Source organism: Nelumbo nucifera, chromosome 1 (assembly GCF_055504915.1).
Source record: "Nelumbo nucifera cultivar China Antique chromosome 1, China Antique-T2T, whole genome shotgun sequence".
Classification (NCBI taxonomy): domain Eukaryota; kingdom Viridiplantae; phylum Streptophyta; class Magnoliopsida; order Proteales; family Nelumbonaceae; genus Nelumbo; species Nelumbo nucifera.
This window is the reverse complement of record NC_142649.1, coordinates 169,805,042-169,822,414: the sequence shown is the minus strand read 5'-3', so window position 1 is coordinate 169,822,414 and position 17,373 is coordinate 169,805,042. Positions and strand designations below refer to the sequence as shown.

The following is a 17,373-nucleotide window of genomic DNA, read 5'->3' as shown; positions in this document are numbered from 1 at the left end:
GCCGGTTTGGAAGATGAGCTAGAGAAATTAATATAGAGGGAGGAGGCTAGATGGAGACAAACATCTATGGAAATCTGGCTGAAAGAGGGAGATAGGAACACAACCTTTTTTCATGGTTTTGCAAATGGAAAAAGGAGAAATCTGATTACAAGAATTTTGAGTATAGGAGGAGGTGGTAGGCACTTGGGGAGAGATACAAGAGAAAGTGATTGATTTCTATAAAAAGCTATACTTTCAGCAAGGTGGTTAGGGAGGGAGATCTAATGTTTTAATTTCAAAGTACCAATTTCTGATGTTTTAATATTAATTTCATTAAAAGCTGTTGGCACTTCTTGGAGGAGGATTTTATGCTGATGTTCAAGGAATTTTTTGAGTTTAAAGTGTTAGATCGAAGACCAAATTCAACATTTATTTCCTTAATTCAGAAGAAGAGTGGGGCAGTGAGCATAAAAGGTGATTCATGAGGTGGTAGGGGAAACTCAGATGGCGTTTGTGAAGGGGAGGCAAATTCTGTTTGGGGTATTGGTGACCAGTGAATGCATTGACTCAAGAATAAGAAGTGGGAGACCTGGCTTGGTTTGTAAGTTATACTTAGAGAAGGCGTGTGATCATGTGGAGTTGGGTTGTTTGGAAGAGGTACAAAGGCTGATGGGTGTATATCATTAGTATCCTTTTCCGACTTACTTAATGGAGTCTCATCTGAATTTTTCCAAGCCTCTAGAGGATTAAGACAAGTGGATCCACCTTGCTATTAGTATTAGTGATGGAAGTGCTGAACCTTCTTATGAAGAAAGGAGTTCAAAGGGGCTGGTTAGAAGACTTCAAAGTGGGTTTAGGTGGTCTGTGTATCTCTCACCTTCAATATGCAAATGACACTCATTTTTCTGGATTCATCAATAAAACGGGTGTTCAATTTAAGAGCTATTTTGGAAAACTTTGAGATGTTGACAGGGATGAAAATGAATCTTGAAAAAACCTCTCAGTTAGAGTTGGGAGATTTGAGTAGAGAGGATATGTAGCTGTTTGCAGCAGTGCTGGATTGTAAGGTTGGGGAATTACCTTTTCTCTATCTTTGGCTTCCGGTTGGGTCTAACCCAGCTGCTGTAAGCATTTGGAGGCCTCTTTTAGAGAGGGTGGAAAAGAGGTTGGATAGGTGGATGAGGCTACCAACTTATTACCTTTCATTATTAAGGGTTCCTAAGGAGGTGGCTAGGAAAATTGAAAAGGTTCAAAGGTGTTTCTTATGGGAAGGTGTGGGGTCCAAGAAGTCTCATTTGGTTAAGTGGGAAAAGGTGTGTTAGCCAAAGGAGGGGGAGGTAAGGGGTTGAGAAGGATAAAAGCATTCAACAAAGAATTATTAGGGAAATGGTTGTGGCAATTTGGGCAGGAGAGAGAAGGGAAGCTCTATGGAAGACAGTGGTGGTTGGGAAATATGGAGCGGTGAGGCTTGGGTGGGAACCAAGAGAAGTAAGATCTTATGGGGTTAGTGTTTGGAAAGGATTATGAGGTTTAATCAGAGTAAGGTTTTGGGAGGACAAATGGATTGGAGTGGGGAAGCTATGTGATGTCTGCCCAAGAAGTGGAAGAGATGAGTGCAGCTGGTATGTAATCCAAAACGTAGAAGGCCTCTACTTGACCAAGAAGTGGAAGAGTGTATTTTATTGTTGGAAAAACTAGAAAGTTCCAGTCTCTCTGGTGGAAAGAGTGCAAAGATGGAAAGTTCTCAGTGAAGTCATTTTACAAGGCGTTAGTTAGAGATAATATGGGTTCAGACCAGATAAATGGCGTGTGGGGTAACCTAGTACCTCGAAGGGTGGAAGAATTTGCTTTGCTGGTTGCTCATGATATATTCTCACCATCGATCACTTAAAGATCAGAGGTTTCAATATGGAAGTTCTATTTTTTCTTATTTGGAGTAAGCTTTTTCATCCCTTGTCTCTGGCAAAAATTTTCTCCAAGTGGCCAAAATTTAGAGGAAGCAAGAAAGCCAGAATCTTGTGGAGCTGCATCCCATTTGCGGTCTGCTGGTCAATATGGTTTGATAGGAGCAGAAGACTATTTGAGGATAAGTTGGAGAACATTGATCTTTTGGTAGCAGCAGCGGGTAAACTTGTAACAGGTCGGGTTTTAGCTCTTCCAGATTTTGACCAAGACAACCGAGCTGATTTGGTAGAGAATTTCTGGAGTGTTTGATCTGCAACCTTGTAATGTGGATTTATTTATAGTATGAGTTGTTGCTTTTTTTTTCTGTTTGATGTGTCATCTTGACAACCAGCTGCTCTGCAATGTTTCTTTATTTTATTCTAATGAAAGTTCTTTTTATCCTTTAAAAAAGAATATGATTCTGGTGTGCTTTTTCCTTTGCTTGATATTGCTGAAATTACAATTGTATTAAAAAATCCACTTCATGCCACTGATTCCAGTCAACCATAAAAGTTAAATCCATAGTTAGGTATCTGATTCCTGCAACTTACTTTTATAACTAATTAAGACTTCGTTAAGAAAAATAATTTTAGGAGTACACCTTTGCCTGTTATTACAGCAAATAGAAAAAAAAGAGGCCTCCACTTTGCTGCTTGCCACAATGAAACTTTTAGGCCAAGCTTCAAGTTCACCTCTCGTTATATTCCCCAGTATACCCTGTCTAATTGCACCTTTTCTAGAGCACACAAATTGATTCATTAGATTAAAAAAACAGAGATACAACAAGGAGTTGTGGGCACAACCACAAGCATTACTATTTAAGGAGACCATAATATTCCAAATACTCCCATGATAACTCAAAGAAAATATGAAAATAGCTTGGAAAATGAAAAAAAAACCTTAGACAAAATTTAAGACTCCCACTTGACAAAAACCTGTAAGTCCATTGGGCAGTTAATCAATTGAAAAAGAAGTGTTGCAGGATTTGATTGGTTAGGCAATCTCAATTCTTTGAACAGCTTCTTTACACCTGATATCTCAATTCTTGGACAAATACTTGTTGCTCACAGCCAAAGGGTTTTCCCTCCTGCCCATTAACATCCCCCCCCCTCCCCATGTGATTTAGCTAAAATTCTCCAAAACAAATCGGTACCCTAAAGGAAAACATATGCTCCTTCAAAGTTCAAACAGCCACTTAAAACAACCAAGGAGGGAACTAGAGCTCCTTTCTATCCACTTGGAGGCAATAGAAGCAGTTTCCTGCAACTTTGTTTCCCAAATACATGATTATAGAAAAGTGAAATGATAGGTGGAAAAGAGAGATGTTTTCAACTCTTAAAAAACTGCGAAGGATGCAGATAATTGCATATTGAATCAGATTTATAGCAATTTAAGGGATTACATTACAAGACAATCAGTTTGTCATGTCACAGACCAATGATAGAAATAGGGTGAACCAAGATAATGAGAACAAACAGATCTTGACTATAGCCAAAAATTCCAAAAAAATGAGATCAAAACAAATGAATACCAAATGCGATAGAAAAGTAAAAAGAACAAACAAGTACTATAACAAAAAAAGGAAAATAACAGATTAGGAGTCATTGTCATCTTCATCTTCTTCATCAGTTTACCCTGTTCAAATTTCATGTTGTTGTGAGTGGTGAGTGAATAGGCAAGGGGAAAAACAGAAAGAGAGAAGAGTTCTAGGGCTTCAAACCATATGCCTGTCTTATTTCTCTCATTTGAGAGACTTGCTTACATTAACACCATAGATACTGAAATCACAAAATACCCCCCAAAGGGGTAGATATTATATTAAAATCCTTGATTGTAATTTTTTTTCCAATATTATATTAAAATTCTTTTCTTGTATTCAATATTTCGTGCTTTGGTTCTTGTCAGACTAAAATTCATGATAACAAAACTTTTTTATACATGGCATACAATGGGTGTCAGAAGATTTTTTTTTTTTTATCAGAAGAAAATGGGTTTCATTAGATTTAACTAATGAAATAGATAACACAACTTGATGACGGTAGTGTCATCCCCCAAAATTCAAACCCAAGTTACATAGGAGCACCAAAGTACATCAGAGAAGAAAATTTTTTGATCAGTAAAAGTAATTTTATTAAGGCAAATTTAAAAGTTACAAGAGGGTGGGTGTAGTAACCACCCTAAACAACAAGAGATCATAGAATTTCCCAAAACAACTGCTGTCTTGAAGCCCCTTGTTTGGTTAAACTGTCTGACAAACCATTTGCTGTTCTTCTCACTCATTTAAAAGAAACATATAACTCCATTCTTAAGTTTACAATCTCCCTAAATTTGTAGTGGAAAACCCAAGGGATTTGGGTACTGCAACTTGTCCAAGAAATGACCACTTGAGAGTCCCCTTCCACCTCTATATTGTGGAAACCAAACTGTTTAGCAAATATTAACGCCTGCAGGAAGCTGACCAGTTCTGCTGTTGGTGCATTAGCATGCACCAAGGGACCTGAATATAAAGCTACCACTCTTCCTTCTGAATCTCTAAACATACCCCCTACCCCTGGCAGCCCCATATTGCTTATAAAGTTTCCTTCTGAATCTCTAAAGATACCCCCTACCCCTGGCAGCCCCATATTGCTTATAAAGTTTCCTTCTGAATCTCTAAAGATACCCCCTCTCTTCTTAAATAGTCCAAACCACAGTTGTCCTCACTGTTTTCCACAATAATCTACCTCTTGCCTTTGGTTGTCTCAAGAAATCAGAATCAAAGAGGCCCACCACATCCTGAGGAGGAGTCCGCCTGTACCCAAAGAGAGCACTAAGATGCTGCAAAACAGAAAGCAGAAAACAACAGGAAGTAAAATTATGGAAAATAGATCCACTGTTGTCCTTGCAGGAGAAACACATGTGGGGGGAGAGGCTTTTATTTGTCCTTCTTTTGAGCATAATTCAGGCATTAATCTTTTCAAGAAAGACCTCCCAACAAAGGGCTTGGACTTTAGGTGGGATGGGCTTACTCCAAATTTCTTTCACAAGGAAATTAATTCCCAAAGTGTTTAGCTGTGTTAATGAGTTAAGAAATGAAGCACAAGTGAAAGACCCTATTGGGCTTGGACCACACCCTAGTTTGTTCCAAAGTTTGGTCCGAAAGGGAATCTCCACAACCATTTCCCTAAAACAGCTAGATTCTTCTGAATCAAGTTCCCTATCCCTAGTCCCCCTTTTTGTTTAGGCCTACTAACCTTTTCCCATTTCACCAAGTGCTCTCTCTTGTCCCCCCCCCCCCCGCTTTCCATAAGAAATCCCTCATAATCTTTTCTAGTTCCCCAGCAATTTTGACGGGAATGCGGAAAGTGGAAAGAAAATAAATTTGGAAAATTTGCCAAATGGCCCTAATTAAAGTTATTCTTCCTCCCATTGAGATATAATTCCTTGTCTATGAAGCCAGCTTCCGAAACCAATCAAATCTCGGATTACCGCCCAAAGGGATTCTAAGTACTGCAGGGGCCAGTTTTTAACTTTCACAGCCTAGCACCTTAGCTAAATCACAGATAATTTCCTCTTGTACATTAACACCCACAATGCAACTTTCCCCGGTTGACCCTTAAATTAGAAAGGTTCTCGTAAGAGCTAATCAGTGCTTTTAAATTTCTAAGAGAGACAGGGCTGTCATCACCACAAAACAGAATTATGTCATCCGTAGATTGCAAGTGTGTAATCACAACGTCCTCTCTTCCCACTCTCCAACCTCTTATTAAGTTATCCCAATCCGCTTTGGTAATCATCCTGCTCAAGAGCTCAGCAATCAAGGTAAACAGGAAGGGGGAAAGAGGGTTGCTCTGTCTCAAGCCTCTTTTAACAGGAAAAAATCTCTAGTAGTTCCACTAATGAGAATTGAATATTTCATTGAACTCAGACAGCCCTTGATCCACAATCACCATCTTTTCCCTAACCCAAACTTCTCCAAGACCTCTAGGAGGAAAGACCAATCTACCAAATTGTAAGCCTTTTCAAGGTCCAGTTTACAAATGATTCTCTTTCCTCCTCTCTTCTTCTTCTTCTCTACTACATACTCATTTGCCACTAAAATATGGTCAACAATTTGCCTTTCCTCTACAAAGGCCCCTTGGAAAGGTGAGATTATTGTAGGTAAGTCCTTCAATCTTCCCGTTTTGGTGAAAGACATCAAACACTTCTTTCAGATCATTCTTCAAAGTCTCCCTACAGTCTTCATTAAAAAGCCACAGTGAATCCATCTGGTCTTGGGGCTTTTGATCATAGAGAATACAGCCTCTCTAATCTCCTCAGTGCTGAAACAACCCTCTAGGGCTCTAGATTGGATGATTGCCACCCGAGTCCAATCCAACTCAGGGAGACTGTCTTTTCCCCTCAGAAGAATTTGCACTGAAAATTGAGGTATTCAACATGGATATGGCACCCATTTTGAAGTGTCCTTGAAAATGGTGTACCTTCTTTAAAAAGTGAATGTACAATAAAGGGCCGAGTTTCTTACCTTTCATCCACTCATTTACAAAATAAGAGTTCCCTTCAATGCATAATATTTCATAACCTAAAGAAACAACCAATCAAGAGCCTTGTAGTTAAGAATAACAGCTCAGCGTAAATGGAATTTCCGGTGGCAATAGGACCTGAGTGAACTACAAAGATCTTAGCTTTATGGTTTCAGAGTACCCTTCCTATAGCTCATGTTCCTAGATTACAATGGTTGCAGTTTATAAAAATTAAGTTCAACCCAGTTCAGTTGGAGGATCCTAGAAGGATGTGATTGCACCATTCTAGTTGAAATGAAACTACATGCTGCTTGACCCTAATAATGCTATCTCTGCTGAACACCCAGAATTATTCTGTTCTTTGAATCCATTGTATGTCTCTCACTTTTATGAGCATGATCACAGCATCTTTGGCCTATTTCTTGTTAAAATATCCTAATGTTCCTTGGCTCCTTGCTTCCCACACAGACCACAACATGGCAGTTCTTAATAATCTCCTTGTGATCTTTCATCTTCTTCCGGGAAGGGGGGTGAGGGTTTGAAAGGCTGTCTGGATTAGGTTATGTAACTTAGATAAAAGTTCAGATCTAAATATTTTAAATTAGACCCACTTCTTAAACTGTGGTTCTAAAAATGTATTAGGGTTTTATTCTCTAAGATGGGAACTTGTAAATAAAAAAGGCCACTACCCAATGTAGGTCCCATGTATGTGGGGTCTTGGGAGCGGTAGACCGGATAAGTGTATGTGTGTGTGTGTGTGTGTTTCCACCCTTTTGGCTGTTGTTGAGCCATACCTGTCCTTTAAAAAGAGATTTGGAGCATTGATAGCTAAAATCAACTCAACATAGCTTTGTACTAACTAGTTGGTTACTTCATACTGTTAGAGGTGTTAGTGAAGGGGTATTTCGGTCTTTGTACTTGTTGAGAATGTTGATGTGTACTGTTATGTTAGTTCGAGTGCCTCTTACTTAAATAAGGGCACTTAAGTCTTTTCCAATAAGTTAATAATATAATAACAGGTCTGGCCGAATCTAGGGATGATTTTTTTCTCTAATTCGAACCAGACCTCTCTTTTCTTTCTTCTTCTTTCCTCTCCTACTTCTTGCTGTTTACTTTACTTTACAGTCAACGAACAAGACATTCTAGGGCAGGTCGAACTTCAACACATACAAATCCTGTTTCAAAAAAAGGAGTGATACTTCTTGAATGTGTGCTTGGTTAGATATGACTTTGGAGTGGCCCAAGCTTTTCTAACCTCCCCCACCCACCCACCCACCATTGCACTGGGCATTGTTTGCTATCTACAAATTTGTGTTTGAATTTATCTTTTTTGACTTTTATCTTTATGGCAGAGTAATTTTTGCTTAGTCTTTCCATCTTTGGTTTTAGGAATAGTCAGATGTAAATTTAGAATTACTTGATGCAGGTCTGTGTAGATTGCTGAACATCCATAAGCTATCCAAGTTCAACTGTCCCTATATTTAGAGATGGAACATGGGGAACTGGAATTGGACGTTTTTTTTTTTTTCTTTTTTTTTTGTTAAATAGATCAGGTGAACATGCTCATGTTAGAGCATAACCAGAACTTGTGGATTACACTTATCGGGATACAGCATCATTGTTGTGGATCTTATATGCTGAGATGTACATAGTATACATTCCTAATGCAATTCTTTGAGGAAGCCACAGAACGATGTACAGGTGCATAAATTGGGCTTCTCAAGGCGCTAGCAATTTAAGTTGCATTATTTCGTCACTTACCAATTTGAAAAATTAAGTGACAAGGTTGAGAATCCTTCTTGCTGAGGTACGAATCCTTTATCTGTATGCTTTTTTTCTTATATATTACATTAATATTAAGCCAGTTTTATTGCAATTGAACTATCCTCGTTTTGAGCCTAGTTCACATATTAAAATAATACATGGTGCACAACTCTTTTTGATCAGCAACTGATAATAAATTTGTTGGTGGTATAATAATACATTGATATACTTCACAGTGGGTTGCTTCTTGGATTTGGCCTTGCCTGGAAATCAGAATTTCCACAGTGTTTTAAATTCTTAATCTAAATATTAGATGATTAAGAGAAGTAATTGCTGGGAAATATAAGCTGCAAGATGGCATAGCAGTCTAGTTTTATTCATATTCATAGCTGAAGAATTTATTTAGGATGAAGTCTATCATGCTTATATGCTTTCTTTTGTATAACTTACTGTGACAGGGAAGTTCTTAAGGTTCCATAATTCTGGGTTCATGTAATCTCTATAGAGGTTATCTCTTGGCACTGGCAATACTGAAAGAGTCTCTGGGAAATTTATCATTTCATTCAATTGGGTATTATCTTCTGCCAATTCAGTAGCTAACACTTTGGTAATAGAGGGTGTAAACAGAGAAAAAATGATGTGGAGGCCCAATCTTGTAAACCAGTGAAAGCCTGGGTGAGAAGAGGAACTGCCATTTAATGATTGATCTGTTACCAATAAAAAAAATGTAATCTCTATAGATGTTATTACTGCATCTTCATAAAGGAACTGCCATTTAATCAATTGTGTGAGATCACTAGAATCTGCAGAATCAAACCGACTGGTGGTGGCTCGGTTGGTAAGTCCATTGGCTGGTTGTAGTGGAGGCTTGGGATCAAAAACTACTGTGACCAGAGTTGGGAGGGTTATAGGTATGGGTGATGGGTCCCCACCCCCACCCCCCTGTTTTGTAGCCCATGAAGCCAAAAAAAAAAGTTTGCAGAATCTTGGATAAATCAAGATCAATTGGGTACACGGATTTGCTTTGCTTAGAATTTCTTGGTTTGCATATGCCCCAAATAAGACTGCCAGATTCAGGATTCCAGTTAGAACTGCTGAAATAAACCATGGACTTGTTGGATTTGTTTGATGTGATGGAATTGGTACTGAAATTTATGGACTAAAAGAGTGAATTCTGTTACATGGATGTTACACGGAATGGGAAAGAAAATGGATTAAAAATTGCAAAACTTGCCCTCACTTTCTGTCAAACAGTTGAAATGTGGCAAATATAAGAATCTGGAAGACACATCCATCAAACCAATATACTCCAAGGACAACACTAGTAGAATGGAAATTGATAAATCTGAACTTGTCAAACTCAGACAAATAGAAAGGATTCTGATGATCACTTTGTGTAGCTCTTTGTAAAAGAAGAAAAAGTGTTGTACAGCCCAGAATTTACAAAGTGATTTTACTTAAGCACGAAAAACTTGCTATTTACTTCTGTGAGGCTTTAACTGCAGCAGATCTATGTTCTGTAATTCTTATTCAATTCATCTTCTGTAGTGCCAATTATAGAAATTAGTTCCAGATTCTTCAACTTTTGCATTGGAATAGCATTTTTCCGTTGTTTCACTTCCTGTTTTCACCTGGAATTTCTTGTAGGAAAGATACCTTGAGGGTTGTAGAGATTCCAATGACTATTGATGGAATCATCAAGGCGTCTCCTAGCCAATTAGGCACCCTTGGTTGGGTGCCTTGCTTAAGAGCCTTGATTTAGAGCAACAAGGTGCTTACCTAGGCAACAAAATCATGACTGTAGCTACATCTTAGTAATATGTGTTAATAAATTCTCTGAGTTGTCATTTATGCCAATGTTTTAAAATATGAACTCATGAAGCTGTGATGCATCTACTACCTTGGGGCATGAGGGTAGTTCAGAACGTTAGAGGCATAAACCTCCCTAGCACAAAGAGGCATAAGCCTCCTAGAGAGGAGGGACAGGAGGAGGAAGATGCATAACACTAGCTGAAAGGGGGGGGTCTCTTTTGTTTTTTTCGTTTCATTTTCATGAAGAATGCTTTATATTAAGAATGAAGATGCCTAACACAAGCTGAAAGGGGGGACCAAATAAATAAGGACTAAGTGCTGAACCTTGGTGATGACCCATCACAATCGAAAAATCTGATGTCTCTTCCACAGGTGTTCTAACACTGGTTATTGCACTCTCATAAATATCCTTAATTAGATAGATCTATATACCTATTGGGGACTCCTTTTTTTCCAAGACCCGCCATATTATCTCTTTGGGGCCTCTATCATAAGCTTTCTTTAGATCAATGAACACCATATGGAGATCCCTCTTCTTCTCTCTTAACTTCTCTATCAATCTTCTCAAAAGAAAGATTTCTTCCATGGTTGATCTCCCTTGCATAAACCCAAATTGGTTCTCCGATATACTTGTTTCATTTTTCATGACATAACCTTTGCTCAATTATTCTCTCCAAAAGTTTCATAGTGTGGTTCATAAGTTTAATCCCCCAATAGTTATTACAACTTGGTATGTCACCTTTGTTAACATAGGCACCATATTTCTCCGGTCATCATTTTCTTTTTTTGCATTATCTTGTTAAATAGGTTAGTTAACCATAATAAGCCTACCTCTTTGGTTCTCCCACACCTTTCCACACCTTTATTGGAATATCATCTGATCCTGATGCCTTTCCCTTCATCTTATTTAGCACTTCTTTCACTTCAGCAATTCTAAATTTATGAAGGCATGTTTTATTTCTGACAGTGTTAGTATGACAAGTCTCTCCTCTGCTAGCGCCCTCTACATGTTTATTTAATAATTTTTCAAAATAGCTTTTCCATCTTTCCTTAATTTCCTCATTTGTTACCAAGACTCTTTATAACATGTTCATATTAACCTGATTATAATTTTAACCTCTTTATTCCACCACCAAGTTTCTTTAGCACTTTTCCTTTTCCCTTTAAATTCTCTTAAAACATCCTTTGCTCCTTTCTCTTTGTAGTTTGCCATGTCAAGCCACATCTTATGAGTCTTTCCATCTAAATCCCATTTTCCTTCTACCTATCAACTTGTTTCTAAATTATGCTAATTTTTTCCCTTTTAGATTTGCCAACCTAATTCTTGGACACCTTTCTTTCCTATTTCTTTTCCATTTTCTAATGCACACATCTAGCACCACTAATCTATGTTGTGTGGTTAAGCTTTCCCCCAGGGTAACTTTAAAATCCTTAAACATCATTGTTCTTTTTCTTTATTACTAGCTCTATCTTGAGTTTTTATGATGTCATATAAATTTATAGCCTTCTTTAGTGCTAATTTGAAATGAAATTTCCCTATTGATTACTTATAATTAGTATTGTTTTTGATAATATTGAAATTAATAATATTTAAAATACTATTTTCTTTTAGATATGATGTTTTTCCACATTTTGGGAGGAAATTAAATTTTTTTAATTAAATAGAATTTCTATTTTTCAATTAATATGCATGCTGAATGGTATATAAAATGAGGGACTAACCAAAGTTTGATTTTTATTTTTTAAAATTCTTATCACTTGGGCGATGCCTAGGTGACCTGGCACCCAGAGTCACCTAGATGCCTTGACAACTATGCACCAGTGAGGCATTTTCCATAACAACCATTTCTAACAACAATGCTTAATAGCGGAATTGGAGGTTTTTCCAGCAGTGCAGAATAGCTCTGTATTCTGGAATTGCTCTTTAGTTTATCAGCTTAAATTGGAATTCTTGGAACAAACTTACAATTCCAATTGTCCCCAAAATTGTTCCAAAACACATGGAGTTGACACAGTTCAATATAACTCCTTCAATGTAGTAAACATGACCATGGTGCTAAGTGCTACCTTTTACAAGGTAGCATTTTCCACTATTGCTTCATCTGATGCTTGGTGTTTGTACCTAATGCAGTAATTAACTTGTGGAGAAAAAAGACAAAAATATCTTCTTAGAAGTCAAGGTTGGGGTTTCTATGAGGGAAAGGATATTGATTAGGTCTAATAACATAGAAAAGTTTTATGAAAATTAACAAAATAAGGGGAAACAGAATTGATAGGTAGGTAAAGATGGTTGAAATATTCCTCGAAGAAAAGATAATTTGAAACAAGACTTGCATGCTAGTTGAGTAAATAAAAGGGCCAGTTAATGTTTTAAAAGAAGGCTAGGGATTTGAAACAAGAATGTCTGGAAGAGAATTGCAGAATCTTGGTAAGAAAAACAACAAAGAAAATGAAAAAGGAACACTTAGACTATAATTAGGGGAAAATTGGAAGATACACAAGATGATTCTGCAATGCTGAGAGGAAGGACAATAAGAAAAAAATCTCTCGGTGTCACTTGTCCATCTCCTAGCAATTTGGCACCGAACATCCTAATTGATAAGATTTTTATTTATTCAATAGTCAAAAGAGTGTTAATATGGGTTACATAAATGATGCGAAATATCTTCTTTTAAGATCTACTATACATTTGTTTTCCTATATACTAAAATTAAAAGAAGAAATGCTTGCTATAATATCTTCTTCTAGATTTTGAATTTTGAATATCATCCCTACATAGTTGTCAAGGCAACGCCTACATGGGTGCCTTGGCAACAAGGTGTCTTTGGAGGCTTGCCTCACCTAATCACCAAGCAGTTTTGTATAATGTGTTATAATATACTTTTATTATTTTAATTTTTTGATATTATAATTATAAAATAGATATTATTAAATTAAAATATTTATTTTGTGTGTTATATGCTAATTTCTTTTTATTATTTCTTATTTGGTAGGGTTTAATCAATGCACACATTGCTAATTGCTGTATTGAACCCTCAATAAGGAAGAGTTTAAAACTACTACTACTACTACTACTCAAAGTTCAAAGTATTGATACAGTCCGATATGCCAAATGGGGTGTATTGGACTTTGTATCAACACTCTTTTATATCGTGACCCACCGATGCGTGACAAAATTTTGAACCTTGCTACTACTACTACTACTACTTATTTTCTTATAACAAAAATAGGTATTCAGCCCCTATATCTTTTGAATTTTCTTTTCTTTCTTCTTTATCTTCTCATGAATATGTTGGTTTTCTATACTTAACATGAAGTTTAATTCTTTTCTTATGAAAATTATGGATAATTATTAAGGGAACATGGTTATGGAACTTGGGGAACTACCCTAGGATATGTGTTTTTTATTTAAAAAAGTACACCACCTAGACAATTAGTCCACAAGGCGCCCTCTGTCGCGTAGCCTCGCCTTGGCACCTTGAAAAATATGCCTCCCAATATCGCACAAATCTTAAGTAAATAGGGAAGCCCTTGTTTTCTATCTTTTACTTATGAAAATGATTCTGTCTACAATTTAGCACATTTTGCCAGTTGAAAGATAAATGTGCTTTTCGATCCATGTAAGCTACTCATGCAATTTAATCTTCATATATCTGTTTTTTTTTTTTTTTTTTTTTTTTTTTTGTTTTCACATGCGGTGTTGTGTTCTTTGGTGTTTCAATTTGCCTTGTTGGTTTCAAATTTCCCATTCTCTAATTACAGGAGACATGGAGGTGACTCTGATTACGGTGATGGGTTAAGGTAGCAAGAAATAAGTTTATTGTCCTCATGATGCTTGGGAGGTTTCCCAATTCTTCAATATTTGATGTAGATGTGAAAGGTTCAGAGACAGGTGATAATTGCAATTTTGTTGTAGTAGAGTTATATGTCGTAACTAGTAAGGTCTTGCGTTCTGTAAATATATTTTGTTTTAAGTTGAGTTCTGTAAAGGATTATAGTTATTGTGGAGAGCTAGAGGCAATTCATATTGTTTTGATCATATGCCTTTCTGTTTTTTATTTTCTTATATATAATATTCTGTGATCGGGACTGCGTCCTGTGAAGTATGTGTGATTTTATGTTCCATTGAGATCTGTTGTTTACAAGTGAAAAATGATAAACCTTTTTCTCCATCGGCCGACTTAGCGGAACCTAATGGAAAGTAACCTGCAGGCTGCATGTTGCGAGCTTTCATATTTAAAGTGTACTGCTCAACTGGGATTTCTAACTTGAAATAGTTGAACGATCGAAAGATTGTGACTTGTAAGGTGAGTGCACTTTGGGTAATACAACAATTAAATTAGTAGAATTAATTTCATGGAAGTACAGGGGTCATATTCCATTGCCTCTCGTGTGGCTTGTTGCGTTTGTTAGTGGCGTGGCAGGGATTTCGACTTGGAAAAGAATAAATTACTTTGGATTATTACAAAACCAATGTCTAGTGCCCGTTTGGGAGGACTTTTCCGCAGTGGCTTATGGCGTTGCAAGGTAGGCTTCGCATGGAAAGCCAGGAAGATGTAGTGCTGTTATTGAGCTGAGAAATCAACTTTCTGGTGAAGTTAGTTTGTGACATTGTGTAGCTTTTCTTAAAGTTGCTAGCTTTTATGTTTGCCTGCAAGTTACTAGTGGCTGTCACGAATGATAGGTCTAGATGATATGAAACTTGCAAGTTGCAATCCAAGAAGAACAAAGAGGAGATTAGCGCAAAAACAAGGAAGGCTAATGAGTAAACAAGCCCTTTAAAATTAGCATTTTAGCATTCCTTGATCTTAAGAGATGATAAAATCAACTCAGACGACCAAGTCTAATGTTCCTGTGTTCTTGAATTCCTTATTGTAATCAGTCTATGAGTACTTCTGGTGGTGTCTTTTAGGATACGCTTAAAAGTAGGGAAAATTCCCGGATCAGTACCTTGTAATTTAGCTCGAGTGACAATTTGGTCTCCAAACTTTAAAATGTGTCAATCCAGTATCCGAATTTTCAAAATGTGATAATCTAGTACCTGAACTGTCAAATGCGACAATCCAGTATCTGCCGTTAATCAGCTGTTAAGTGACATTTGAAAAGTAAAAAATGCCTTAAGAATGCCATCTAATTTTCTTTATCAACCATCTAGACATTGACAATAAAATGAACAGTCCCAAATTCTAGATTTTTCTAAACAGTCACCAGCTTTTTTGAATAGAAGAGGCTAGGATTTGGGATTGTTCATTTTTTTGTCAACATTTGGATGGTTGATAAAGAGAATTAGATGGCATTTGAAGGGCATTTTTGACTTTTTAAATGTCACTTAACGGCTGCTTAACGGATTAGTTAACGATAGGTACTGGATTGTCACATTTTGAAAGTTTAAGTACTAGATTATCACATTTTAAAGTTTGGGGACCAAATTGTCACTCGAGCCAAAGTACAGGGTATTGATCGAGATTTTCCCTTAATATATATATAATTTGGGGTATTTTATAAATAGAATTATAGGAATTTGGAGGTATTTTAGAAATTGGATTATGACATTAGGGATATTTTAGAAATGAAATTATGGAATCTTATGGTTTTACGTTTTAGGAATTTGGGTGAATTCAATGATATTTTAGAAATTAATACTAAACTTAGGGGTATTTTACTAATTTACCATGGGAGGGTTTAAGACTTGTCTGGAATAAAAACATTCCTCGAGCTCGGCTTTGGCTAGTGCAACGTTCATGCATTGGGAATCTCTCTATACTTATATGCCTTATTTCATAGGGAGATATTCCCAATGCAAGGTTGCGGAGGCTATTCGAATGGTGTGAGCACATGCTTGGATTGACTAAAGCCAAACTCCTATTCCCGATGCCCAGAACGAAAGTGTAAGCAGTTTTTTGATTGCCAGCCACTACGATCTCGGATTTCCCGCACTTGGTTATGTGTGTGTGTTGGAGTGCACTCCTAATCAACGTAGGACATGTGGGACTTTGCATGGCATCCCAGGTCACATTTGTGAATCATTTAAATTGACAGTTTGCAACATTTTTTTAATATCTCATATTTTCAAAATCAAACTACTGGGATCAAAGGTGATGAAATTCCTTAGGTCAACATTCTTGGTGGTACCATTGTCAAGACATACACTACTCTCTTGATTATGTAGTTAGTATGCCATCTTCCTTTGTCAAGGCACATTCTATTCTGTTAATTCTTGGGTTAGTTAAAATACTTCATTAAGATTGTTGTTCCAACTATTAGGTGTGTTCATGGTTCGATTTGGTGCGGTTTAGTGTAGATCTCATATCAAACTAGTAAAATACGGTTCTAAGAATTTCTCATACCATGTCAAACCGTTTTATTGTGGTTTGGTTTGCTTTCTAATATGTTTGGGCCATTCTAGTGGGTTTAACCTAATTAGAAAGCCCAAACAACATATGTGCTTGCATGAAAACTAAATGTTGTCTTTTAGTCATCATAAAATCAATGAATTGTTGTAATTATATGTATGTATGTATCTATTTTAGTTTACAATTTAGTTCAGTTTAATTTGGTGATTTGAACCGTATAATAAACAGCCCTACCCCCACCCAGGCTAGTTCTAGGGTTTAGGGGTTTACCCTATCCAAACCAACTCAACAAATTAACCTTGATTGGCCTTGGTGGAAACAACCTTGAAACCAAATTTGCTTTCAAATAAACCCCCAAATACTTTTGAGGATATGAAGATTTGAACCCAAGCATTCATAGTTACAAAGGCCATGGTCTCACTTGACCATTGAGGTACTCAAGTGATTTGATCATTTGTTTCCAGCTTTCCATTTTAATATTTGAATGTGTATAATGAGTAATGTAAAAGGTAATATTTATGAAATTTAAATTATTACGTTAATCCACATAGTAAATTATTCAATTTAATCAATAAAAATGATATAAAATTTAAATTATATAATATAATTATTGAAAATCAAGTTTTTAAAGAACATGTCATTTTTTTAAGGGGAGAGAGTAAAGAAAGAGCATGTTCCATGGGTAGACCTTGGAACCATCAAGGCCATAACCGACCTTGGAACTAACATTCACAGGGTAGGCTCCGGTTCCAAATGCCTTGGAATCGAACCAAACTAATAAAGAGTCACCAAGCGATGGACTATTTCTCCTAAAAAAGAGCTAGATTTTGGTATCGTTTAGCAAGTCTTTTTTAGAAGATCTTCTGGTAGACCTAACAATCAAAAGACGTTGTGAGGTTTTTCATTAAGATCTTAGAAACTTGATGACCGTTTGGTTAAGGTGCACCTTTCTATGTGAAAATGAGTTGAAAAAAAATGAAAAGCACCATTTGGAGCTTTCCAAAAATAGCCCAAAATGG

General features: G+C 36.7%; 1 protein-coding gene across 3 annotated transcripts in view; it reads left to right on the top strand.

The window, feature by feature from the left end:
• The window catches only part of LOC104596532 (uncharacterized), a 69,666-nt gene extending 55,626 nt beyond the window's left edge, over nucleotides 1-14,040 (top strand). For 2 of the 3 annotated variants that reach the window (XM_088895197.1, XM_010257731.3), the window contains exons 10-11: nucleotides 7,852-8,232; nucleotides 13,764-14,040. Coding sequence is in view for 2 of the 3 variants with exons in the window: in XM_010257731.3 (XP_010256033.2) it covers nucleotides 7,852-7,869 (18 nt within the window). In the remaining variant the exon portion in view is untranslated. Of the gene's footprint in view, nucleotides 1-7,851; nucleotides 8,233-9,836; nucleotides 9,961-13,763 lie in introns of all 3 variants that reach the window. The other variant, XM_088895196.1, reaches the window with a different exon arrangement.
• Nucleotides 14,041-17,373: the final 3,333 nt, after the last annotated feature.